Below are 19841 nucleotides of genomic sequence, written 5' to 3' on the forward strand. Positions count from 1 at the left end.
CTTCTTACCACAGAGCCACTTGGCCTCTGCTCGAGCACATCCTCTCCAGGGGAGATGGATAGATTGGATTTGGAAACACCAAAGGAGGAACTTCTCCAGGCTGGCCATAAATGTGGTGGCTCTGCTCAGCTGTGGCGGTAACTCAAACGAGCAGCAGCAGAAGCAGCAGCACGAAGGTTATTTCAGATAAACAAGATAAACACTCTGGATTTGCGGAGATGAAGTTTCATCCGGTAGCCTTTATAGCGGCCGATCTTTGCTAAGCCACGCTAATCAGGGATATTGAGAGCAAAGCAGAGCAGCATCTGAATACCGCTAATTGTTTGGGGCAATTTCTTCATCAGACCTTTTCTTTTCCAGAGCTTCTCCGGGAAGTCCCAGCCTTGTTTGATGCCCTCATCTTTCTTTGGAAAGGCTGCAGCTCCTTCTTTACCCTGTCAAAACGAAAGATGACTTCTGCTCACAATGTTGTGGTCTGGGATGCCCCTTTCTTGTTTTTCTAGCAAAAACTGGATGGAAGACAAGGCCGTTTACACTGGCAACACAATGTAGGCATTTCTCTGGAGCAAGAACTTGGGATCTTCCGGTCCCCTGATTTGGAGCATTCCTCGGGCTTCTGGCAGAACCATCCCCTACGTGTGTGCATTCCCTCTCTCTCCCTCTCTCTCGGTCTCTCTCTTTGTCTCTCTGTTCCTCCCTCCCTCCCTCTCTTTCTCTCCCTCTCTCTCTCTCTCTCTCTCTCTCTCTCTCTCTCTCTCACACACACACACACACACACACACACACACCCTTTTCAAGCACTGGAAGGGAGGGAAGCAAGTTAAGTGGCAAGTACAACTCTCCTCTTGATGCATTTTCTTGAGTGGGAAAATTCAGACGCTCTCCAGAAATTCTGCCAAGGTTGACCCAAGGCTTTGGGCCAAGACAGTTCTGGCCACCTAAACTGTGGCGTGCAGCCTTATGGAAGACCTGGGCAAGTCAACTCTGTGGCTGCAGGCCGAGTTGGCCTCTCCTTCTCCATGCTTGCATATCCTTGATTGCCGCAGCCGGGACCTGTACGATTCGTCCCACGTGGAGCGGGCCCTGAGCGTGGCCCTCCCAGGACTACTTCTGCGCCGTCTTCGGAAGGGGAGCCTGGCGGTCCGGTCCTTGCTGCCTGGGCCCCCTCAGGGGCTCTGTGAGAACATGGTTCTGCTGTACGATGAAGGGACAATCCAGCTCTCTCGGCCGGATAACCAGGAAGAAGAAGAAGAATCAGTGCTGCTCACACTCTTGCAGAAGCTCCGAGAGGAGGGCTGCCTGGCCTACTACCTTCAGGGTAGGTGTGCAGAAATCTATGTGGGAGAAAGAAATAACTGACCAATGCTAGCTTCTAGATTGATTCTTGACTGGTGCAGGAGAGTAAAAATGGAGCTGGGCCAAAATTGTGATTGCTGGAATTCTCCTTTCTGAGGTGTAAAAATCCACCAATAAACTGGGGGGGCTGGGAAATATAGCCGGTTTTCCTTTATCCTACTTATTTGTTGTTGTTCGCCGCCCTACCAGTGTGTACTTCCTCGACTTTCAACCTTTCAAATGGGTGAGAGTCGATTGTGCCACGAAGGAAGCAGTTGACAAATCCATTGGTTTAAATTAATGCCAACTTAATTTATTATACTTATTAATAAAAAAACATTGATATAGCCACCCGTCTTATAACCAACTCTGGGCTGCTCCCAGTTAAGAGTTAAGTTGTGCTGGTGGCGCAATAGTGGAAGAAGGAAGACTTGCCTACTATTCAAGAATGGGCATTGAAAGTAACAAACCTAGCAGAGATGGCTAAAATACCTGCATATCTCAAGGACCACTCAAACGAGAGATATAAACTGGAGTGGAGAAGATGGATTGACTATACTCAAAATAAATATGGGACTAAGAAATTCCAGATAGCTTATGACTGAAGAAACAAGGAATGATATAATCTGTTTAGAGCTAGCCTAGCAAGGAGGAGTTAAAGCTCAAATGAAAGATGGTATTAACTTTTGTTTAAAGTTTATTTTAGAATGTTTTTGTTAAAGATTTATACCCTGTATTGGTTCTGGGAAGTCGGGGGGGGGGGAGGTTGGGGGGAAGGGTGATGGGAGGGAAGTAAATATTTGTAAAAAAATTTTTTCAAAATTTTCATTAAAAAAAGTTAAGAGCACAAAAACCATATTATAAAACTTAAATGCATTAAAACGAACAAAAACCTGGCACCGAGTGAGACCTGATGTGTACTCACTTCATTTTTTCCCCAGCATCTGGAGATAAAACCAGGTCTTCCAAGTTTTACCATGTTGCAAGGTCAGCAACGAATACATTTTGCAAATAAATAAAATAAATATGTGGGCAGAAGCTTACCAAACTTCAGGGGACCAATTATTCGATAGGGCAAGGGTGGCCACAAAATGGCCCACTTCCTAACTCCCATCAGATGGCAATATTTAGCGGAAGGGACTAGAAACATGCCTACCTTTGCTGACTTGAATTACATCTCGCTTTTTTGGCACAGTTAGAACCATCTATTTAGCATCCCATGTCATGGTGACCAGCCAGTAACATCTGGGAATTCATGACTAAGATCAAGAGCACGGTGTCATTCTCACATTTATGCACAGGTATGTTGCTGGGACATGGTGGCTCAGCGACTAAGACGCTGAGCTTGTCGATCAGAAAGGTCAGCAGTATGGCGGTTCGAATCCCTAGTGCTGCGTAATGGAGTGAGCTCCCGTTACTTGTCCCAGCTTCTGCCAACCCAGCAGTTCAAAAGCATGTAAAGATGCAAGTAGAAAAATAGGAGCCACCTTTGGTGGGAAGATAACAGCGTTCCATGCGCCTTCAGCATTTAGTCATGCCGGCCACATGACCACAGAGACGTCTTCGGACAGTTCTGGCTCCTTGGCTTTGAAACGGAGATGAGCACCGCCCCCTAGAGTTGGGAACAACTAACACATATGTGCGAGGGAAACCTTTACCGTTACCTTTTATATTGCTGGAAGTGATACGTAGCCATTAGGATTAGTAGCCCCTGATGGAGCTAATGTCTATTATAATATTCTTTATTCTAATATTCTAGTCTATTCTTCAATTGCCTTTCAAAGTAGTAGGGCTGGTGGCTTTCTTGCCGTAAGAAATTTCAGGTAATAATTAAATTCTGAATGAAGGTCTCGTTATCATTTCTTCTGAATGTTTCACTGTCCATCGAAGGTGGAAATAACTTTTCTGTACCCACTTCTACAAGGAATTATTTTCCAGAGCTCCATTACATTCCCTTTGTTTACTTTTTTTTAAACCAGAAAATGTTAGCCATTGTCACTTTTTTAAACTCAACAACATCTTTTTAATGATACGATAACCAGATTCATGCAATGAGTTCCAAACATACTCTCATAATTTGCCTATAAAGACAATGCAAGTAGTCCTTGATTTGCAACCATCTGTTTAGTGACCGTTGCAAGTTGCAACCGCACTGAAAAGAAGTGGCTTTACAACCATTTTTCACGTTACCATTTCGGCACCCATGGTCATGTGATCAAAATTCGAGTGCTTGGCAACTGGCATGTACTTATGACAGATGCACTGTCCCAGGGATCACCATTTCTAACTTTCCCAGCCAGATTCCGACAAGCCAAATCAATGGGAGAAGCCAGATTCGCTTAACAACCATATGATTCACTTAACAATTGCAGTGGTTTGCTGAACAACTGTGACAAAATGAGGCAAAACTCAATTAACAACTTAGCTACAAAAATGCTGGGCTTAATTGTGATCATAAGTTGAGAATGATCCATATTGGCATTTTAGCTTGGCCACTTGTATAAATGCCCTGTATTCTGAAATTCAAGAGTTTGATCTATAGATTATTATAACGATGGGTCATTAAAAAAAAATAATTAATGACTTCCCCCAAATCCCTTTCCTAGCCAGCTGCTACTAGATGACACACTATCAAGTTATATGCATGTACAGATCCAAACTTATGACTATAACTGAGCCCCAAAATTATAGTTGTAAATCATACTGGTCGTTAAGCAAATCATGTAACTGTGCCCAATTTTGCAATCTTTTTTTTCTTGTTTTTCTTTCTTTTTCTTTTCTTTTCTAATGTTTAAAGGTTTTTATTTTCCATTTTTTCATTTTCATACACTCACATATATACTGTGCATAGCCGGTGCCGTACAACATTAAACAATAATCGCAGCAATTCCTCTTGTCAACAATACCCAAAAAAATACAAACCCAATATACCTCTTCCCCTCTCTATACACCTCTTTCTTCCATCCCCCTCCAACTTTCTATCTACCCTCCGTCATTCCCCTCTACCCTACTTCCCCTCCCCCTCTACCACTCCTCTCTCCCGATCCACTCCCTCCCTTCCGTCTCACCCTCCCTCCCATCCTCTCTACCCGTCTTTCTTCTATCCCACTTCTCCTCCCCTTGGTGTATTTCCACTATATGTCAGTGTGCTTAACTTATCCTATTTTTACAGAGAAATTATAGAAAAACAGTATACATGTGAAGTTACATTACATTGAAATCTAATCTAGTATATATCCCTCCCTCCTCCCACCCTCCCCCCAACCCCCCACCTCCCTCCCCCTCCCCCCGACTTCCCAGAGCCCGTACATGGTATAGATTTTTAACAAACACAGTCTAAAATATATTGAGAGAGAGAAAAAAATTTAAAAAGGGGGTTAATAACATCTCTGCATTGATCTTAGCTTCTTCTTGCTAAGCTAATTTTAAACAATTTAAATCATTCCTGATCTTAAGCATAGGCTATCTAGAACTTCTTAGTCCCGTATTTGTTTTGTATATAGTCAATCCATTTTTTCCAGTCTCGTTTATATCTCTCATTTGAATGATCTTTAAGATATGCGCAATCTTTTTTTCATTAAGCGAACCTAGTGTCCGCAATGGGTGGTTTTTGTAGGCAATCGGAAGTAAACACCAGTTTCCGGAACAAACTGTTGTAAATCATGGTCATGTGATCACGGGTTTCCAAGTGCCCGAAAGATGATCACATGACCCCGTGGGGGAGCCCAACCACTGGAACTTGACAGGTTATAAGACAGACCCCCTTTTGAGTTATGACAGGGGCCTGTCATAACTTCAAACCGAGTCAAGGACAATCTTTATATATACCGTATATACTCGAGTATAGGCCAACCCGAATATAAGCCGAGGCACCTTATTTTACCACAAAAAACTGGAAAAGTTATTGACTCGAGTATAAGCCTAGGGTGGGAAATGCAGCAGCTACCGGTAATGATGTCCCGTGCAGCCGCGGGAGCGATGTCCCGCCTCCTATGACACACGGCACAGTGATTCCTATCATTGGATCACTGTACCAGAGGAGGTGGGACATCGCTATGTGGCTGCTTGCCATAACAAGGAGGAGGTGGGACATCGTTGCAGAGCGGCAGGAGGGGGAGGAAGGGGAATCGTAAGACAGCCCTGCATTACATTAGAACGTGAGGAGGGGGGATGGTGCGGTGCGCGCTGTGCGGCAAACTGACACAGAGGGAAGGGAAACTCACAGGGGCGCCGGGCCATTCACGAGCGTCACCCAGCGGCATGGCCCCGCCCCTTTTTCTCCTCCATTTCGGGCAAATTTTTCACTGACTCGAGTATAAGCCGAGGCGGCTTTTTTCAGCCCAAAAAGTGGGCTGAAAAAACTCGGCTTATACTTGAGTATATACGGTACATCATTTTCACGTCAAGCTAAATAATTTGGCTGTCTTCACAGTTGGCCCCATCACTGCTGGAAGGAGGAGATCACTAATGGAAAGTGATAAAAGACATTTCTCCCATCGGAATTCTTGTGCTTATATAGCAATAGCAATAATAGCAATAGCAGTTAGACTTATATACTGCTTCATAGGGCTTTCAGTCCTCTCTAAGCGGTTTACAGAGTCAGCATATCGCCCCCAACAACAATCCGGGTCCTCATTTTACCCACCTCGGAAGGATGGAAGGCTGAGTCAACCCTGAGCCGGTGAGATTTGAACAGCTGAACTGCAGAACTGCAGTCAGCTGAAGTAGCCTGCAGTAGTGCACTCTAACCACTGTGCCACCTCGGCTCATCACATTGTATCTTTTCATATTGTAAGAACTAGTCATATTTCTACCCTAGGACTTCTAACTTTGTTTCAAAGGGCATTTAAAGGTGCAGTGGTTAGGGTGCAGTACTGCAGGCCACTTCAGCTGAGTGTTATCTGCAGTTCAGCGGTTCTAATCTCACCGGCTCAAGGTTGACTCAGCCTTTCATCCTTCCGAGTGGGTGAAATGAAGACCCAGACTGTGGGGGGGGGGGCGATATGCTGACTCTGTAAACCGCTTAGAGAGGGCTGAAAGCCCTATGAAGCGGTATATAAGTCTAACTGCTATTGCTATTAAACAGTGGCCAACAGGGCTGCTGTCCAGAATTGCAATGGAGAAGGATCTAGTTATTGAATTCAATCATAGGTCTGAGGTTCTGCCTCAGGAGGGGCAATGAATCTCTAAAGTAGGGGCGTCAAACTCGGTTTCATTGAGGGCTGCATCAGGGTTGTTTGACCTTGGAGGACCGGGGTGGGCATGGCCAGCTTGACGTGACGCAGGGCGGGGCGGGGTGCTGTGCTGGCAGAGTGCTCTGCCAAAGAAAACGGGCTCCCAAGCTCCGTTTCCGGCTGCGATGTCCTCCCGCAACCCTCCTGTGGCCTTCCTGAGCTCCATTTTTATTGTGGGTCGGTCCTTCCTTCCCTGTTTCCAGGGCAACCCCAAGGGTCAGTTCTAAGCATCCCATGGACCAAACCTGCCCGCCGGGCCTTAAGGTTGACACCCCTGCTATAGAGCGTCAGGCAGGAATCTTTTCTGGCTTACTTTCTCGCCATTTTTCGCAAGGCCCACTTCCATTTTTTAACGGAGAATATTTGAATGCTGTATGTGATGCTTCCTACATTCGATCCTCTCTGACTTTCCGAGTGTAGAAGGGGGAGCCAAACTGAAAGAAATGAGAGTGGATCGATTCCTTTCTTTATCCAGTTTTGCAACTCTGATGACCTCCTCAAGTAGAGAAATACGGCAAATTAAGCCACTCCATTGAACAGAAAAACTCTCTCAAATCCATATCGTGTTCACATCCATGTAGGTTTCTTGGGGACAAAATGGAAATTGTTTGCTATTGCCCTATTATAGAATTTTTTTTTTTTTTAATTCTGGCCATCTTAGCTTTTTTTCAAGTGACAATCAGTAAGGGATTGATAGAGAGGATCAGTCGCATAGCAACCGTTCAAAGTTATGACGAGCCTCCAAAAGGGACTCGCAATCCAGTTTTGAAGTTTCAACGTTGCCCATCACTATGGTCACATGACCACATTTTGGGGGCTTGGCAACTATTTATAGCCATTTGAAGTGCCCCAGAGTTACATGACTGCAATTTGCCACATTTTTTTTTGCTGGAAATCAGTATTTATTTATGTCTTCTGGCAAACACTGGCCCATAACAAAAAGAAATAGGTTTGGTTAATGTCCGCGGTATTTACTTTACAACCACAACATTTGCTTAACTTAGCAGAGATGGCTAAAATATTAGCATATCTCAATTATAAAAGAGCCGAGGTGGTGCAGTGGTTAGGGCTCAGTACTGCAGGCCACTTTAGCTGACTGTGATCTGCAGTTCAGCAGTTCAAATCTCACCGGCTCAAGGTCAACTCAGCCTTCCATCCTTCCGAGGTGGATGAAATGAGGACCCGGACTGTGCGGGCAAGTTGTTGACTCAATTTGCTAGAAAATTTGTAAACCGCTTAGAGAGGGCTGAAAGCCCTATGAAGCGGTATATAAGTCTAATAAATAAATAATCTGTTTAGAGTTAGCCTAGCAAAGAGGAGTTACAGCTCAAATGAAAGATGATACTAACTTTCTTTAAATTTATTTTAGAACATCTTTGTTAAAGATTTATACCCTGTATTTGTTCTGGGAAGTTTGGGGGGGGGGAGTTGGGGGGGAGGCAGGGGGAGGAGGTAAACATTTGCAAAAGTTTTTTTTTCTAAAAATTTTCAATTAAAAAAAAAACATTTGCTTAACGACAACTGGAACAAAGGTCGAAAAAATGGATCTGGTCCCTTGGTGATCCACTTTATGTCCATCACAATTCATGATCATAATTGCCAGGCTTAATTATGGTTGTATGTCAGGGACTACTGCAATGGCTGGCCTTTTTTGTTAAAAAAAATCCGGATGTTTGATGGGCTTAGCAGGGGAGAGCCCCTCACATGGGGCCTTGTGTAGAAATGTCACCTACTGATTATTATTCATCGTTGTTTTGCTTTTGGAATTGCTTCTTTTTTTATAAGGTGCCACAATTTGCATTGTTCAGGTTTGGGCAGCAATATAAATTCTTTAAATAATTATCTTCCACCCTGGTGAAATGCATCTGCAGAGGTGGCAATATTCTGAAATTATTTCCCTCTGACCCAGGGTACGTTACGTCACGAGGTTTCTGCGAGCGATCGATTTGGCCAGCTAGGTGTTTTCTGCGTATATGCTGGATTCGTGTTTTTATTCCTGCTTTTGTTTTTCTTCTCCAATTCCCCCCCCCCTTCCTTGTTGCTATCTATATTTTGATAACCTTTTTAATTCAATAGTTCTTATTATGCATTTATATTTTTTCCAACTGCTTTGAGGTGCTAGAATTACAAAACAATGTAATAATCTAAAAAAAAAGCAAAAAGCTACAAAAACAGAATATATTCCAACATGAAAATATGAGACAAAAATATAGCAAGGAGTAGGCCTTGGCTTACAGTCACTTGTTTAGTGACAATTCAAAGTTACAAAGTCACTGAAAAAAAAGTGACTTATGACCATTTTTTATACTTATACAACAGTTGCAGCATCCCCTTGGTCACATGATCAAAAATCTGGCTGCTTAGCCACTGTATCGTATTTATGACCGTTGCAGTGTCCTGGGTCATGTTTTGCAAACTTCTGACAAGCAAACTTCTGACAAGCATTTAACAACCATGTTACTAACTAAACAATTGCAGTGATTCTCTGAGAGAGAATTTCTACAAGATTATTTTATAGATGGCATTTAGATCCTAAAAAATTAGCTTGTATGTATCCAAACTTACAACCTAAATGCTGGAGAAGTGATTGTGTTGATGCTACGTATTATCATATATGGTGGACTTGTAAAAAGGTCAAAGCATTTTGGATAAAAATATGGTGGATTATGCAAAAATATCCTTAAAAAGAGGATAAAGTTTACTCCTCAGTTATTCTTGTTAGGTATAATCACAGACTGTACAGTTATAGAGACTAATTTGAGTCTGAACTTAACAACGGCAGCAAGGCTGCTGGTGGCCCAGTACTGGAAGAAGGAAGAATTGCCTACTATTCAAGAATGGACGTTAAAAGTAACAAACTTAGCAGAGATGGCTAAAATATCAGCATACCTCAAGGATTATTCAGATGTGAAATACAAGCTGGAATGGAGAAGATGGATTGATTGCATTCAAAATAAATATGGGACTGAGAAATTTCAGATAGCTTATGAATGAATGAGCAAGGAATGTTACAATTAATCTAAAGTCAGCTTTACAAAAGGGGAGTTAAAGTATAAGTGAAAGTACGATGCTAAAGTTAGTTAGTTTGTTTTAGTATATGGTTGTTAAGGTTTTATACCAGTGTTTCTCAACCTTGGCAACTTGAAGATGTCCGGACTTCAACTCCCAGAATTCCCCAGCCAGCATTCGCTGGCTGGGGAATTCTGGGAGTTGAAGTCCAGACATCTTCAAATTGCCAAGGTTGAGAAATACTGGTTTATACCCTGTATTTGCTCTGGGAGGTTTGGGGGGGGGGGAGGGCGGGAGGGGATGGGGAATCGGGGGGGGGGGAGGGAGGGAAGGTGGAAGGTATATAATTGTAAAACTCATTAAAACTTTTAATTTAAAAAATGCAGTAATTCACATAACATCTCTGACAAGGACGGACGTAAAATAGGGCAAAACTCATTTAACAGGTGTCTTATCTAGCAACAGGAATGTTGGCCTCAATTGTGGGGAAACTGAATGATGATGTATGCAGCCTACCCCCCTTGGATGTGGATAAATCTTCCAAATAACTTGTGGGATGGGTAGAAAACAAGGTTTGTCACATTTGGGGAGCTTCCGATGCCGTCCGATAACACTGATACTTTCCTTTCTTGCATCTGTCCTTCCTCCAGGAGGCTTCAATAAATTCCAGGCTGAATGGCCCCATCTCTGTGAAACCAACCTGGACACAGCCAGTACCAGCAGGTCTCCTGTTCCTCTGGCGGCTCCCATTGTGGGGCTGGGAGGCCTGAGCTTAAGTTCGGATGGCTCGGATGCCGAGTCGGAACCCCTAAGCAGCGGCATGGAGTCTGAAGGCACGAGCCCCCCCTCCTTTCCTGTGCAGATCCTGCCCAATCTCTACCTGGGGTGTGCCCGTGATTCTGCCAACATGGACACTCTGGCCAAACTGGGGATCCACTACATCCTCAATGTGACTCCAAACCTCCCAAACCTCTTTGAGAAGACGGGCGACTTCCACTACAAGCAAATCCCCATCTCAGATCACTGGAGCCAGAACCTTTCTCAGTTCTTCCCCGAAGCTATTGATTTCATTGGTGAGTGTCAGCAGGTTGAAGGGTAATATTACCACGATGATGATGATGATTTGATGGCTTGTGTGCTTACATCATTTTTGACTCCTAGCAGCAGGGGTGGGTTTCAACCGGTTCGTGGCGGTCCCCGCGAACCGCTTGGTCAGCGAACCCGGAAGTAAGTAACTTCCGGGAACGGCGAAGGGCCCACCCGCCCGCCCGTGCTCCCTACCGGTCTTTGAAGGCTTCTGCGCTTCCACGCAGGCGCATGGCACATACAGCGCCTGCGCGATTTTCCGCAAGCAGCTGGATGGCACATACAGCACCTGCGTGAGTCTCTGCGAGCAGCTGGAGCATCGCGCAGGCGCTAAGACGCATGCGTGAACTGCACGCGTGCACGAGGATGCCGCCGGCCCCGTTCCAACCGAACCGGTTGGAACGGGATTAGCAACCCACCCCTGCCTAGCAGCCACATAGATTTCCTCCAGGACGATCCATCCCTAATCTGGTCTTTCAGGTCCCTCAACGTTGCAGTCACTGCCACTATAAAATACAAGTAGTACATTGTGTAATTTGGGTACAGTGTGCTGCCCCCAGCGGTATGTAGTTAGTGTAGGAATTGAGAACTGTCTCCTTTAAGAAACTACCTCATGGGAAATGTAGGCAGAATACCCGCTGCACATACAGTGATATTCATACAGTTTTGACTGGAGATGTTTAACACTTTGACGCTTAGATAACTTAAATCGTTGAAAGGGGATATTATTGATTTTCGAATTGAATTTATATTACTCCCAATCTCAAGCACAAGCACGAGTCGCTTGCTTGCGACTCTGGATGGCATATTCAATTAAACAAATGAACAAGCCACCGTTAAATGGATAGTTCAGATCAGTTTAAAAACTATGTCAATATTAGAAACATCAATATATAAATATTAAGCATAAAAATGCTTAAAATGTACATCTAAAACTCAACGTTAGCACTAATAGATGTCAGGGGGCCAAGTGACGCCCCCAACGAAAGAAGACCCCAAGGCATGAGTTTCCTCAAAGTTCCATTTTATTAGAGATGTCGCTGCAAAATCATTTATAACATAATAAAGATTTCTATCTTAAGCCTAACACTTAATACTAAAATCTCCATTATATCATTATAGTTATTTGTGCAGATTAAAAAACAAAAAAAAACTTTTTTAAAAAATTGATGTCTAACTTCTCCATTCTTGTGCCCCTACTAGTTTTCAGTGTTTATAAGCATTTAGGCCCCCTTAGAAACCAACAATTCCCCCTGTCAAACACATTATGAGTACATTATGTCCTGTTCACACATAGATTACTCCACAGCTAAAAAGGTCAGCTGCTGAAAATCAATTAACATGATTATTCCTCAGTAAAGGGGTTTGTGGGGAGGCTCTTCTAAGTCCAAAATTAGGGTGATCTACCCTAATTTCCTTAGACCTCTGGTCACCCTCAAACTACATGTGTTCTTGGAAATGGAAGACTAGCTGTGCTGGTCTCTCCAGAGGTCAGCCGTAAGGGAGAAACCCTTTATAAATCAATAAATAAATAACAATTCTGCAAGATAGTCTGTTTAAGACTTTCTGTAGTCTTTTTTTTTAATGAATTTTTATTTTAAACACATAAACAGATTAATAAAATAAGAAGGTTAAGAATGGTGAAATCAATTCAGGACGATAGCAGGTATATAGATTGTAGAACGTAAGTAAGTAAGTAAGATCTTTTTGACGGTCAAAGACCAGCAATATACATTTGTCTTTACACTATATTAAAAATACTAACATTAAAATATAATTAAAAGTATTGACATTAAAAATGGATAATAACATTATGGTCCAAAGATTGTTAAAGGTATGTCCAGATAATTGGTACAAGATGGTACTATACTGTAGCCAATTTTTTTCTTATGGATATTGCAGCAACACAGAACTTTGCCACTGCATACGTGGTAACCGGGTTAGTGTCCTGGAGGAGGAAGCCTAGATAAAAATTGTCTGCCCTCCCTGGCAATCTCTCTAATAAGGGGAGAATATGTGCAGACTTACAAACTCTGTATAGCTCACAGTGTAATAGAACATGTGAATTATCTTCCACTTCTCCTTCACCACATATACAAACCCGTTCTGCTGTAGGTGTTCTCTTATACCTGCCCTGGAGGATTGCTGAAGGAAGAATGTTAAATCTGGCTCTGAAGAAAGCTATTCTTTGTTTTGGGGAGATCAGGTCATTTAGATATCTTGCCGATTCCCACACACCCTGTTTGATTCTGTCCCTACTGTGGAGAGGTAACCTATTTAATTCTTCGTAGAACGAAAGAGGGGAAAAAGGAAATGATATGAAACTATATGGGTTTGTGGAAATACCAACCCCAAGAAAATACAAATTGAGATTTGAAAGAGACACCTATAACAATAGAAAAAGAAAGGGAGGGAAGAAGGAAGGAGAGGAGTCTTTATAATGATGATATCCAATAAATAGTATGGGGATTATTGAGGGTGCTTGCATTCTCTGCCTTAAATCGGAACCCAATGCCCTTCTGTAGTCAGGTGGTAAAGAAACTGAAATTTTCCCAAGCCAGGGTCCATTATAATGAGTTGCCAAAGTTTGTGCAAAGACCAAAATGAAGGAGATCTGGATACTTTGTCTTCCAATGCACGTTACTGGTCTGTCACACTCAGAAGTCTCCTATTGCATGTCAGCTATCGAAGGATCTATGCTATGGCTGGCCCCCATGCTGTGAGGAAGGCTCTGGGGGCTTTAAACATGCAACCAGTCTTGAGAGCGCCCTAAAACCTGTCAGGTTTCCACATGGATCCTTTCATCATGCTATTCAGAACAGCTCTTTTTTCCCTCAAGTGAATGAGGTACAGTAAATAGGAGGACTCAAAGCCTGTGCGGAATTAACGTAGAGAGGGAAATAGAAAATGGTGTTTCATTCAGGGTGATTTGCTGGGAAATCTACTCAGAGCAAGGCATTTTCAGGTATCCTCTGCTAATTTCCACTCGTATTGCCAAAAGACAAGTGTGGAGGTGCAAACTGGCTCAGGCTTTTGCGCAGGCCCAGAGGATTTTGCATATCCAAGAACAGAGGGAGGAGGGGTGAGGAATGGAGGCTAAGTAGTTAAAGGTCAGCTCTTTGCACTAATTAAACTTGCAGTATTAATACAGGTAGACCTCAACATATAGCAATAGCAATAGCAGTTAGACTTATATACCGCTTCATAGGGCTTTCAGCCCTCTCTAAGCGGTTTACAGAGTCAGCATATTGCCCCCAACAACAGTCTGGGTCCTCATTTTACCCACCTCGGAAGGATGGAAGGCTGAGTCAACCCTGAGCCAGTGAGATTTGAACAGCCAAACTACAGAACTGCAGTCAGCTGAAGTAGCCTGCAGTGCTGCATTTAACCACTGCGCCACCTTGGCTTGGAACCCAGCGACGTGCGGTGAGGTTTATGGCTGGTGAGGCAGTCCTCTGCCCCGACACCCCACTGACTAAAGCATTGAGAGAGAGTTTGTTTGAGTGAAGAAACAAACACGCACACACACACACAACTTAAATTACTTACAAATTACATTAATTTTGAATTCCTCCCCCTCCCTCCGACCCACATACCTTTTCCAGCTGTTTCACAATCACAGAGGATTTCAACTCTGCTCTTGCCTGCCATCATGAAAATGTAAAAATGTAAAAGGAAAAAGGCAAGAGCTGCTGAGGTCAGGCTGGGTTAGCTGCTGCCAGAATCCCCAATGGATGACTCTGCTTAACTGTTTAAAAAAGCCTCTTAAAAAGTGCCCTCTACAGGAGGAGGCAAGAGAACCACATGCCTCATCTACATAAGGAATTTTTTGGCTTTTAACCCTTGCTTAACTCTGCTCGAGTGATCATAAAGTCAGACTAAATGAGGCACGTGGTTCTCCCGCCTCCTCCTGTAGAGGGCGCTTTTTAAAGAGGCTTTTTTAAACAGTTAAGCACTAAGCAGAGTCATCCACAATGACTCTGGCAGCAACTAGCTCAGCTTTTTTCCTTTTACATTTTTTTTCCTTTTCATGATGACAATGGTGAGGCTCTGCCTCCCCTGACTGCACGTCACTGATGGAACCTGCCCATTATGCTCGTATTTTGCAACAGTCTTAAAATGTGACCAATCTGATTTTAAGATCTTTTTTGCAGCAGTCATTAAGCAAAAGCAAGTGCTGGTTTTCGATAAAACCATAATAAATCATGGTCACATCAACACAGGAGGCTGCAAAATGACTATAAATGCAACCGTTGTTGACAAGTGCTTGAAATTTGGTCATATGATCATGGAGGGCACTCAACTGTCTGAACTTTGAATACAGATCATAAGTCCCCTTTTTGGGGTTGGTTATAAGGGTTCCACCACAAAGCCACGCTCGACTAAACCGCGTCCGACTAAACCGCGTAGCTGACATCATCAACAGGGCGACAAAAGCGCGGAAACAGAAGCATGCTGTAAACCCTAAACCTAAAATTAACCCCTAAACCTAACCCCCCTGAACCTAATCCTAAACCTAACCCTTAACCGAAACCTAATCCTAACCCTTAACCTAACCCTAAAGCTAACCCTAAAGCTAACCCTAACCCTAACCCTTACCTTAACTTGAATTGGCTTGCTTTCAAAGCGCTATTTAAAGCGCCCTTCTTTCTCCGCGCTGGCTGTTGTTGCCCTGTTGATGACGTCAGCGATGCAGTTTAATCGGGCGCGGCTTAGTCGAGCGCAGTTTTGACGGGTCACGGGTCATAAGCCAAGGACTACCTATAATGACATTTGCCACTCTGACTGGTTTGTCTAAGCCAGAAACATGCATTTCTTCCCACCCATTTCTTTCTTTCTGCCATTGGCTTTCAATTTGCTTTAGCCTCTGTACTAAAAGAATCAACGTTTTATTTTCTTCCCTTGCTATCAGCTGTTTCATCTTTCCCAGATCTTGTGTCATCTTGATAATATGCTGGTATGGCCTGCAATGCTATGTAGAATATGACACCGGTATTAATATTTAGATCACGAATAAACGAAGTGAATTATTGTTAAAAGTTTTTTTTTCCTCAGTTAGAAAGGTATTTCTGGTTGGTTAACAAAATTTAATATGCATCTTACAAAATCTAGGGACCACTGGGCAATATCGTAGCAAAGCGATTTCAAATCGCGCTCTCATTTCAAACTAGATTTTGCAATATGGATATGACTAGGTTGATTATGAAATTGAAGTCCCCCCCCCCTTTTGCTTTAACTGTGAAAAATCCGTGACCCGTCAAAACCGCGCTCGACTAAGCTACGCCTGATTAAACCGCGTCGCTGACGTCATCAACAGGGCGACAACAGCCAGCGCGGAGAAAGAAGGGCGCTTTAAATAGCGCTTTGAAAGCAAGCCGATTCAACTTAAGGTAAGGGTTAGGTTTAGGGTTAGGTTAAGGGTTAGGTTAAGGGTTAGGGTTAGGTTAAGGGTTAGGGTTAGGTTTAGGGTTAGGTTAAGGGTTAGGTTGAGGGTTAGGTTTAGGGTTAGGTTTAGGGTTAGGTTTAGGGTTAGGTTAAGGGTTAGGTTAAGGGTTAGGTTTAGGGTTAGGTTAAGGGTTAGGTTTAGGGTTAGGTTTAGGATTAGGTTTAGGGGGGATAGGTTTAGGTTTAGGGGTTAATTTTAGGTTTAGGGTTTACAGCGTGCTTCTGTCTCCGCGCTGTTGTTGCCCTGTTGATGACGTCAGCGACGCGGTTTAGTTGGGCGCGGTTTAGTTGAGCTTTAAAATCGGCTTTGGCATCTTCTTATACACCAGGCACAAAGATGGGAAAAATGCAGAGTCATACAGAAAGCTGTTTCTCTTGGATCAGAAATGAGTCACAGAAATCATGACGCGCCGTTTCATTTTTTTTTTTCCCCAGCTCAGTGTTAACAAATCCCACTTGCTTAGAAGTGGCGGCCCTTGTGTGCGATTGCATTGACTTGACCATCTGTCCCTTATCTCTTCGTCAGATGAGGCCCTCTCTCGGAACTGCGGCATTCTGGTGCACTGCCTGGCAGGCATCAGTCGCTCGGTCACCGTCACTGTAGCCTACCTCATGCAGAAGCTCAACCTGTCCCTCAATGATGCCTACGACCTGGTGAAGCGGAAGAAGTCCAACATCTCACCTAACTTCAATTTCATGGGGCAGCTGCTGGATTTTGAGAAGTCCCTCGGGCTTAGCCAGGGCAGTCGGCGGCCAGCCTCAGACCAGACCTGCTTCTTCACCTCACCAACCAATGACAGTGTCTTTGAGTTGGATCCTACGTAGGAGACAGAAGGGTGCTACGTTTTTTGTCATTGTCCACCAACACCTCCTTGTTCTTGGTTCTACCTGCCTGCCCCGGTGGCAGAGTCTTCTGGGGCCAACTGAATACCTCACACTAGAGAGGAGGGAGGTGCCTCTTTCAGGAACAACTGCTACTTCCAGCAAGTACCTTTTGGGTTTTCTGAAATATCAACAGCAATGGTGTCCTTACTAATCTCACAGTGAGACTTGACGTGGCAACACCAATAACCAAAGACTCTTCTCCTCCTCCCTTTCTCCCAAGAGCTCTGTACAGACCAAGAAAACCCAACACTTTTCGGGGGAGCGGGGTGTATTTCTGGAATGTTGGGTCTGTGCATTGCAGCATCTCGAACTTGATCCCGATCATCCTCTTTTAAAATTTAACTATTTGAAAAGGAACATGTCAGGGCTGGAACCTGCCGGTTATTAATGATGTTGATCACCCATTGAAGGTTTTATGGTTTCCTTGGGTTTCTCCTTCTCCAGCCATTACGAAGAAATTAGGCAGAGACCTGCAGCTCTCCCATAAAAATTTTCTGCGGGCAGGACCTTTGATGAGATGGTAGTGCATTCACCAGCGGCTTTGTTAAGTTCCCACTCCCAATACCTCCAGAGATCAAGGCCAAATGATGACCTCTTAACTGATGAAGGCTGCTCTAGAATCATGTCTTTCAGTTTGAGAAGTGAGATGCAGGAACCGTGTAATTCCAACGTGGTTATCCTGGAATGACTAAAAAATATCTTACAGAAATTTCAATGCAGAGGCCTGCGTTTTAGAAATGAAACCACAGACTTTCCCAGATCCCTCTTGTTAAGACCAGGATGAATCATAGAATTGAGGAATCAGTGTAGCAGCTTATATAAAGCTTATAACATCTGAAGATATCTTAAAAGAACCCTGAGTAGGTCCTGTGGTACAGGAACTGCAGAAATGGGTTTGAGAATCTGAAATTTTTAAGTTTTTTGAGGCTAGGTGTTTATGTCACCAGAACAGACTACAAATGTTCCCATGTGGGACTCCTTAAAATCTCCAGAGCTGTGTTCCAGAATTGGAGCAGGTTCAAACATTTGTACGATAACCTTAACTCTCCCATTATTCCCAAAGCTGCAGATGCTCTCATCATCCCCCAAAGCACCTCATTCAATCCTCTGTGGGTTCGTTCAGGATTTAGGCAGAGGGAAATAAAAAATGGTGGGGAGGGGGGGGGAGAAGCTTTGGAGCAGAATCACAGTGGGAAGACATACGTATTAGAAGCAAAAATATTGGTGTTACACAACCCGGTCTTTGGTTGTGGGAGAAAATAGAGCAGCTCTGCGTTTTGTATCTGTATTTGTACAAATGGTGAGTATGTACGTATGTGTGCCTTAATACTTGCATGAAAGCAAAGAGACCTGAGAATGTGTGTACTAGGCATTTTTTGCATAGTATCTGCCTGAAAGGGTTAATTTGTGCCCACGTTTTATTCACCAAATTTCAGTCAGGACCTTTTCAGTGTTGGAGCTCAATTCCAGGATCCTTTGAGTTCATAATAAAAAGATAAAACCTCTGAGCATTGTAGGGAGGGGTAACGTGTTACAGAGGGACAGTGTTTCTTACTTAACAGAGTTTATTAGGAAGAAAACTGCAGACTTGGCGATTTCAAAAACGTCAATAATTATCTAAAATCATTAACCACTATGTGTACATGATCTGGTCCTTGTGGGCATGCTGGAAAGATGTTCCAAGGTGTTCTAGGGATCTGCATTTAAGGCTTTCATTTTAGCTCTGTTCAGTAGGTCCACAGGAGAACATTTGTCTGCAAAATTAATCTTCCCGAGAGCCTGTTTTCTCAATGTTTTGCTTCCTTTTTCAGGATTTTTCTGGCCTTCGGGCCTATAGAGATCCGTGCTTAGGGGCAATGCTTGCTTGAAATAATTTGAAATTGCCGTTAAGCGAGTTTTGAAAACGTGGGGCTTCAGTAACCCTGCAATGCCTTACGGGTTTTCCCTTGGGTGAAAATAAATTAGAATACATTGAGAATAAATTATGCAAAGCAGTCAAACTGGCCAACTCTTATGCAAAATGACTCTTATGCAAATTTGACCAACTAGCACAAAAATAAGGTTGTTATTGCAGTATTCAGGTTTGCTCACAATTTGTGTTGCCTAAACACCAAACTTTTACGTTACTGTCCGTGCAGGTTACACATAGTTCTGGGTTCCTGCATGCTCCAAAGAGTCTACTTGAGTCTCTGTCTTGGATCTCTGTTTTCAAGTGAATGTAAATGACTGGAGATGGAAGGGGAGTGGACAGGAACTGCCATTGCCATGGACAACAACAACAACAACAACAGTTATTTTTAATAAAGCGGGACTTTAAACAACACAAACAAGTGTGGATTTATTGGGAGACTTCCAAGGGGATGCAGTAAAGCCGTTTTGCTTTTAATTACAGGTACTGATGTCATATTAGAAACCTTATTCTATTTGTGTGTAGGCACTGCGCGAGGGGGTGGGGGGAAACAGCCACTTTCTGCCAGCTCCCTGAATCGGAGGGGGATTCCAGAGGAAGTTTTACTGGGCAGTCAACCCTGCCTTACAAAAGAAATTGTATGCGCCCGGAAGCTCCCTCTGCTATTTTTACTTTTTGTTTGCCCTTTAACAACAACAAAATACCCACTAATGGTATAAAAACAGAACGGAATTTGGGTATGCCTAGTGAAAAGAAGGGCTAGGAGGAGTGACACAATGACAGTGTTTCAATATCTATGGGGTTGCCACGAAAAAGAGGGGGGGGGGCAACCTATTCTCCAAAGCACCTGAAGGCAGGTCAAGAAGCAATGAATGGAAACGAATGAAGGAGAGAATCATCTTGTGTGTTCCATTCCTGGAGGCTTCTAAGAGGAGGAC

At 43.5% G+C, this 19841-nt stretch overlaps 1 protein-coding gene across 1 annotated transcript; it reads left to right on the top strand.

Annotated features, from left to right (window-relative positions):
- The first annotated feature begins 744 nt into the window (after positions 1-744).
- Positions 745-19310, top strand: DUSP9 (dual specificity phosphatase 9). The gene is made up of 3 exons (XM_032212092.1): positions 745-1318; positions 10229-10651; positions 16636-19310. Exons 1-3 carry the CDS (start codon positions 961-963, stop codon positions 16932-16934), a joined length of 1080 nt encoding a protein of 359 aa, XP_032067983.1. The 5' UTR covers positions 745-960; the 3' UTR covers positions 16935-19310.
- The last annotated feature ends 531 nt before the right edge of the window (positions 19311-19841 follow it).

Source organism: Thamnophis elegans, chromosome 2, assembly GCF_009769535.1.
Source record: "Thamnophis elegans isolate rThaEle1 chromosome 2, rThaEle1.pri, whole genome shotgun sequence".
Lineage (NCBI taxonomy): Eukaryota > Metazoa > Chordata > Lepidosauria > Squamata > Colubridae > Thamnophis > Thamnophis elegans.

Bases quoted from the DNA above. Each gene is read 5' to 3' on its own strand.
- DUSP9 (XM_032212092.1), top strand. From the start codon at position 961: ATGGAAGACCTGGGCAAGTCAACTCTGTGGCTGCAGGCCGAGTTGGCC. The intron at 1,319-10,228 runs GTAGGTGTGCAG...TCCTTCCTCCAG, and splicing joins CCTGGCCTACTACCTTCAGG to GAGGCTTCAATAAATTCCAG. The intron at 10,652-16,635 runs GTGAGTGTCAGC...TCTCTTCGTCAG, and splicing joins CGAAGCTATTGATTTCATTG to ATGAGGCCCTCTCTCGGAAC.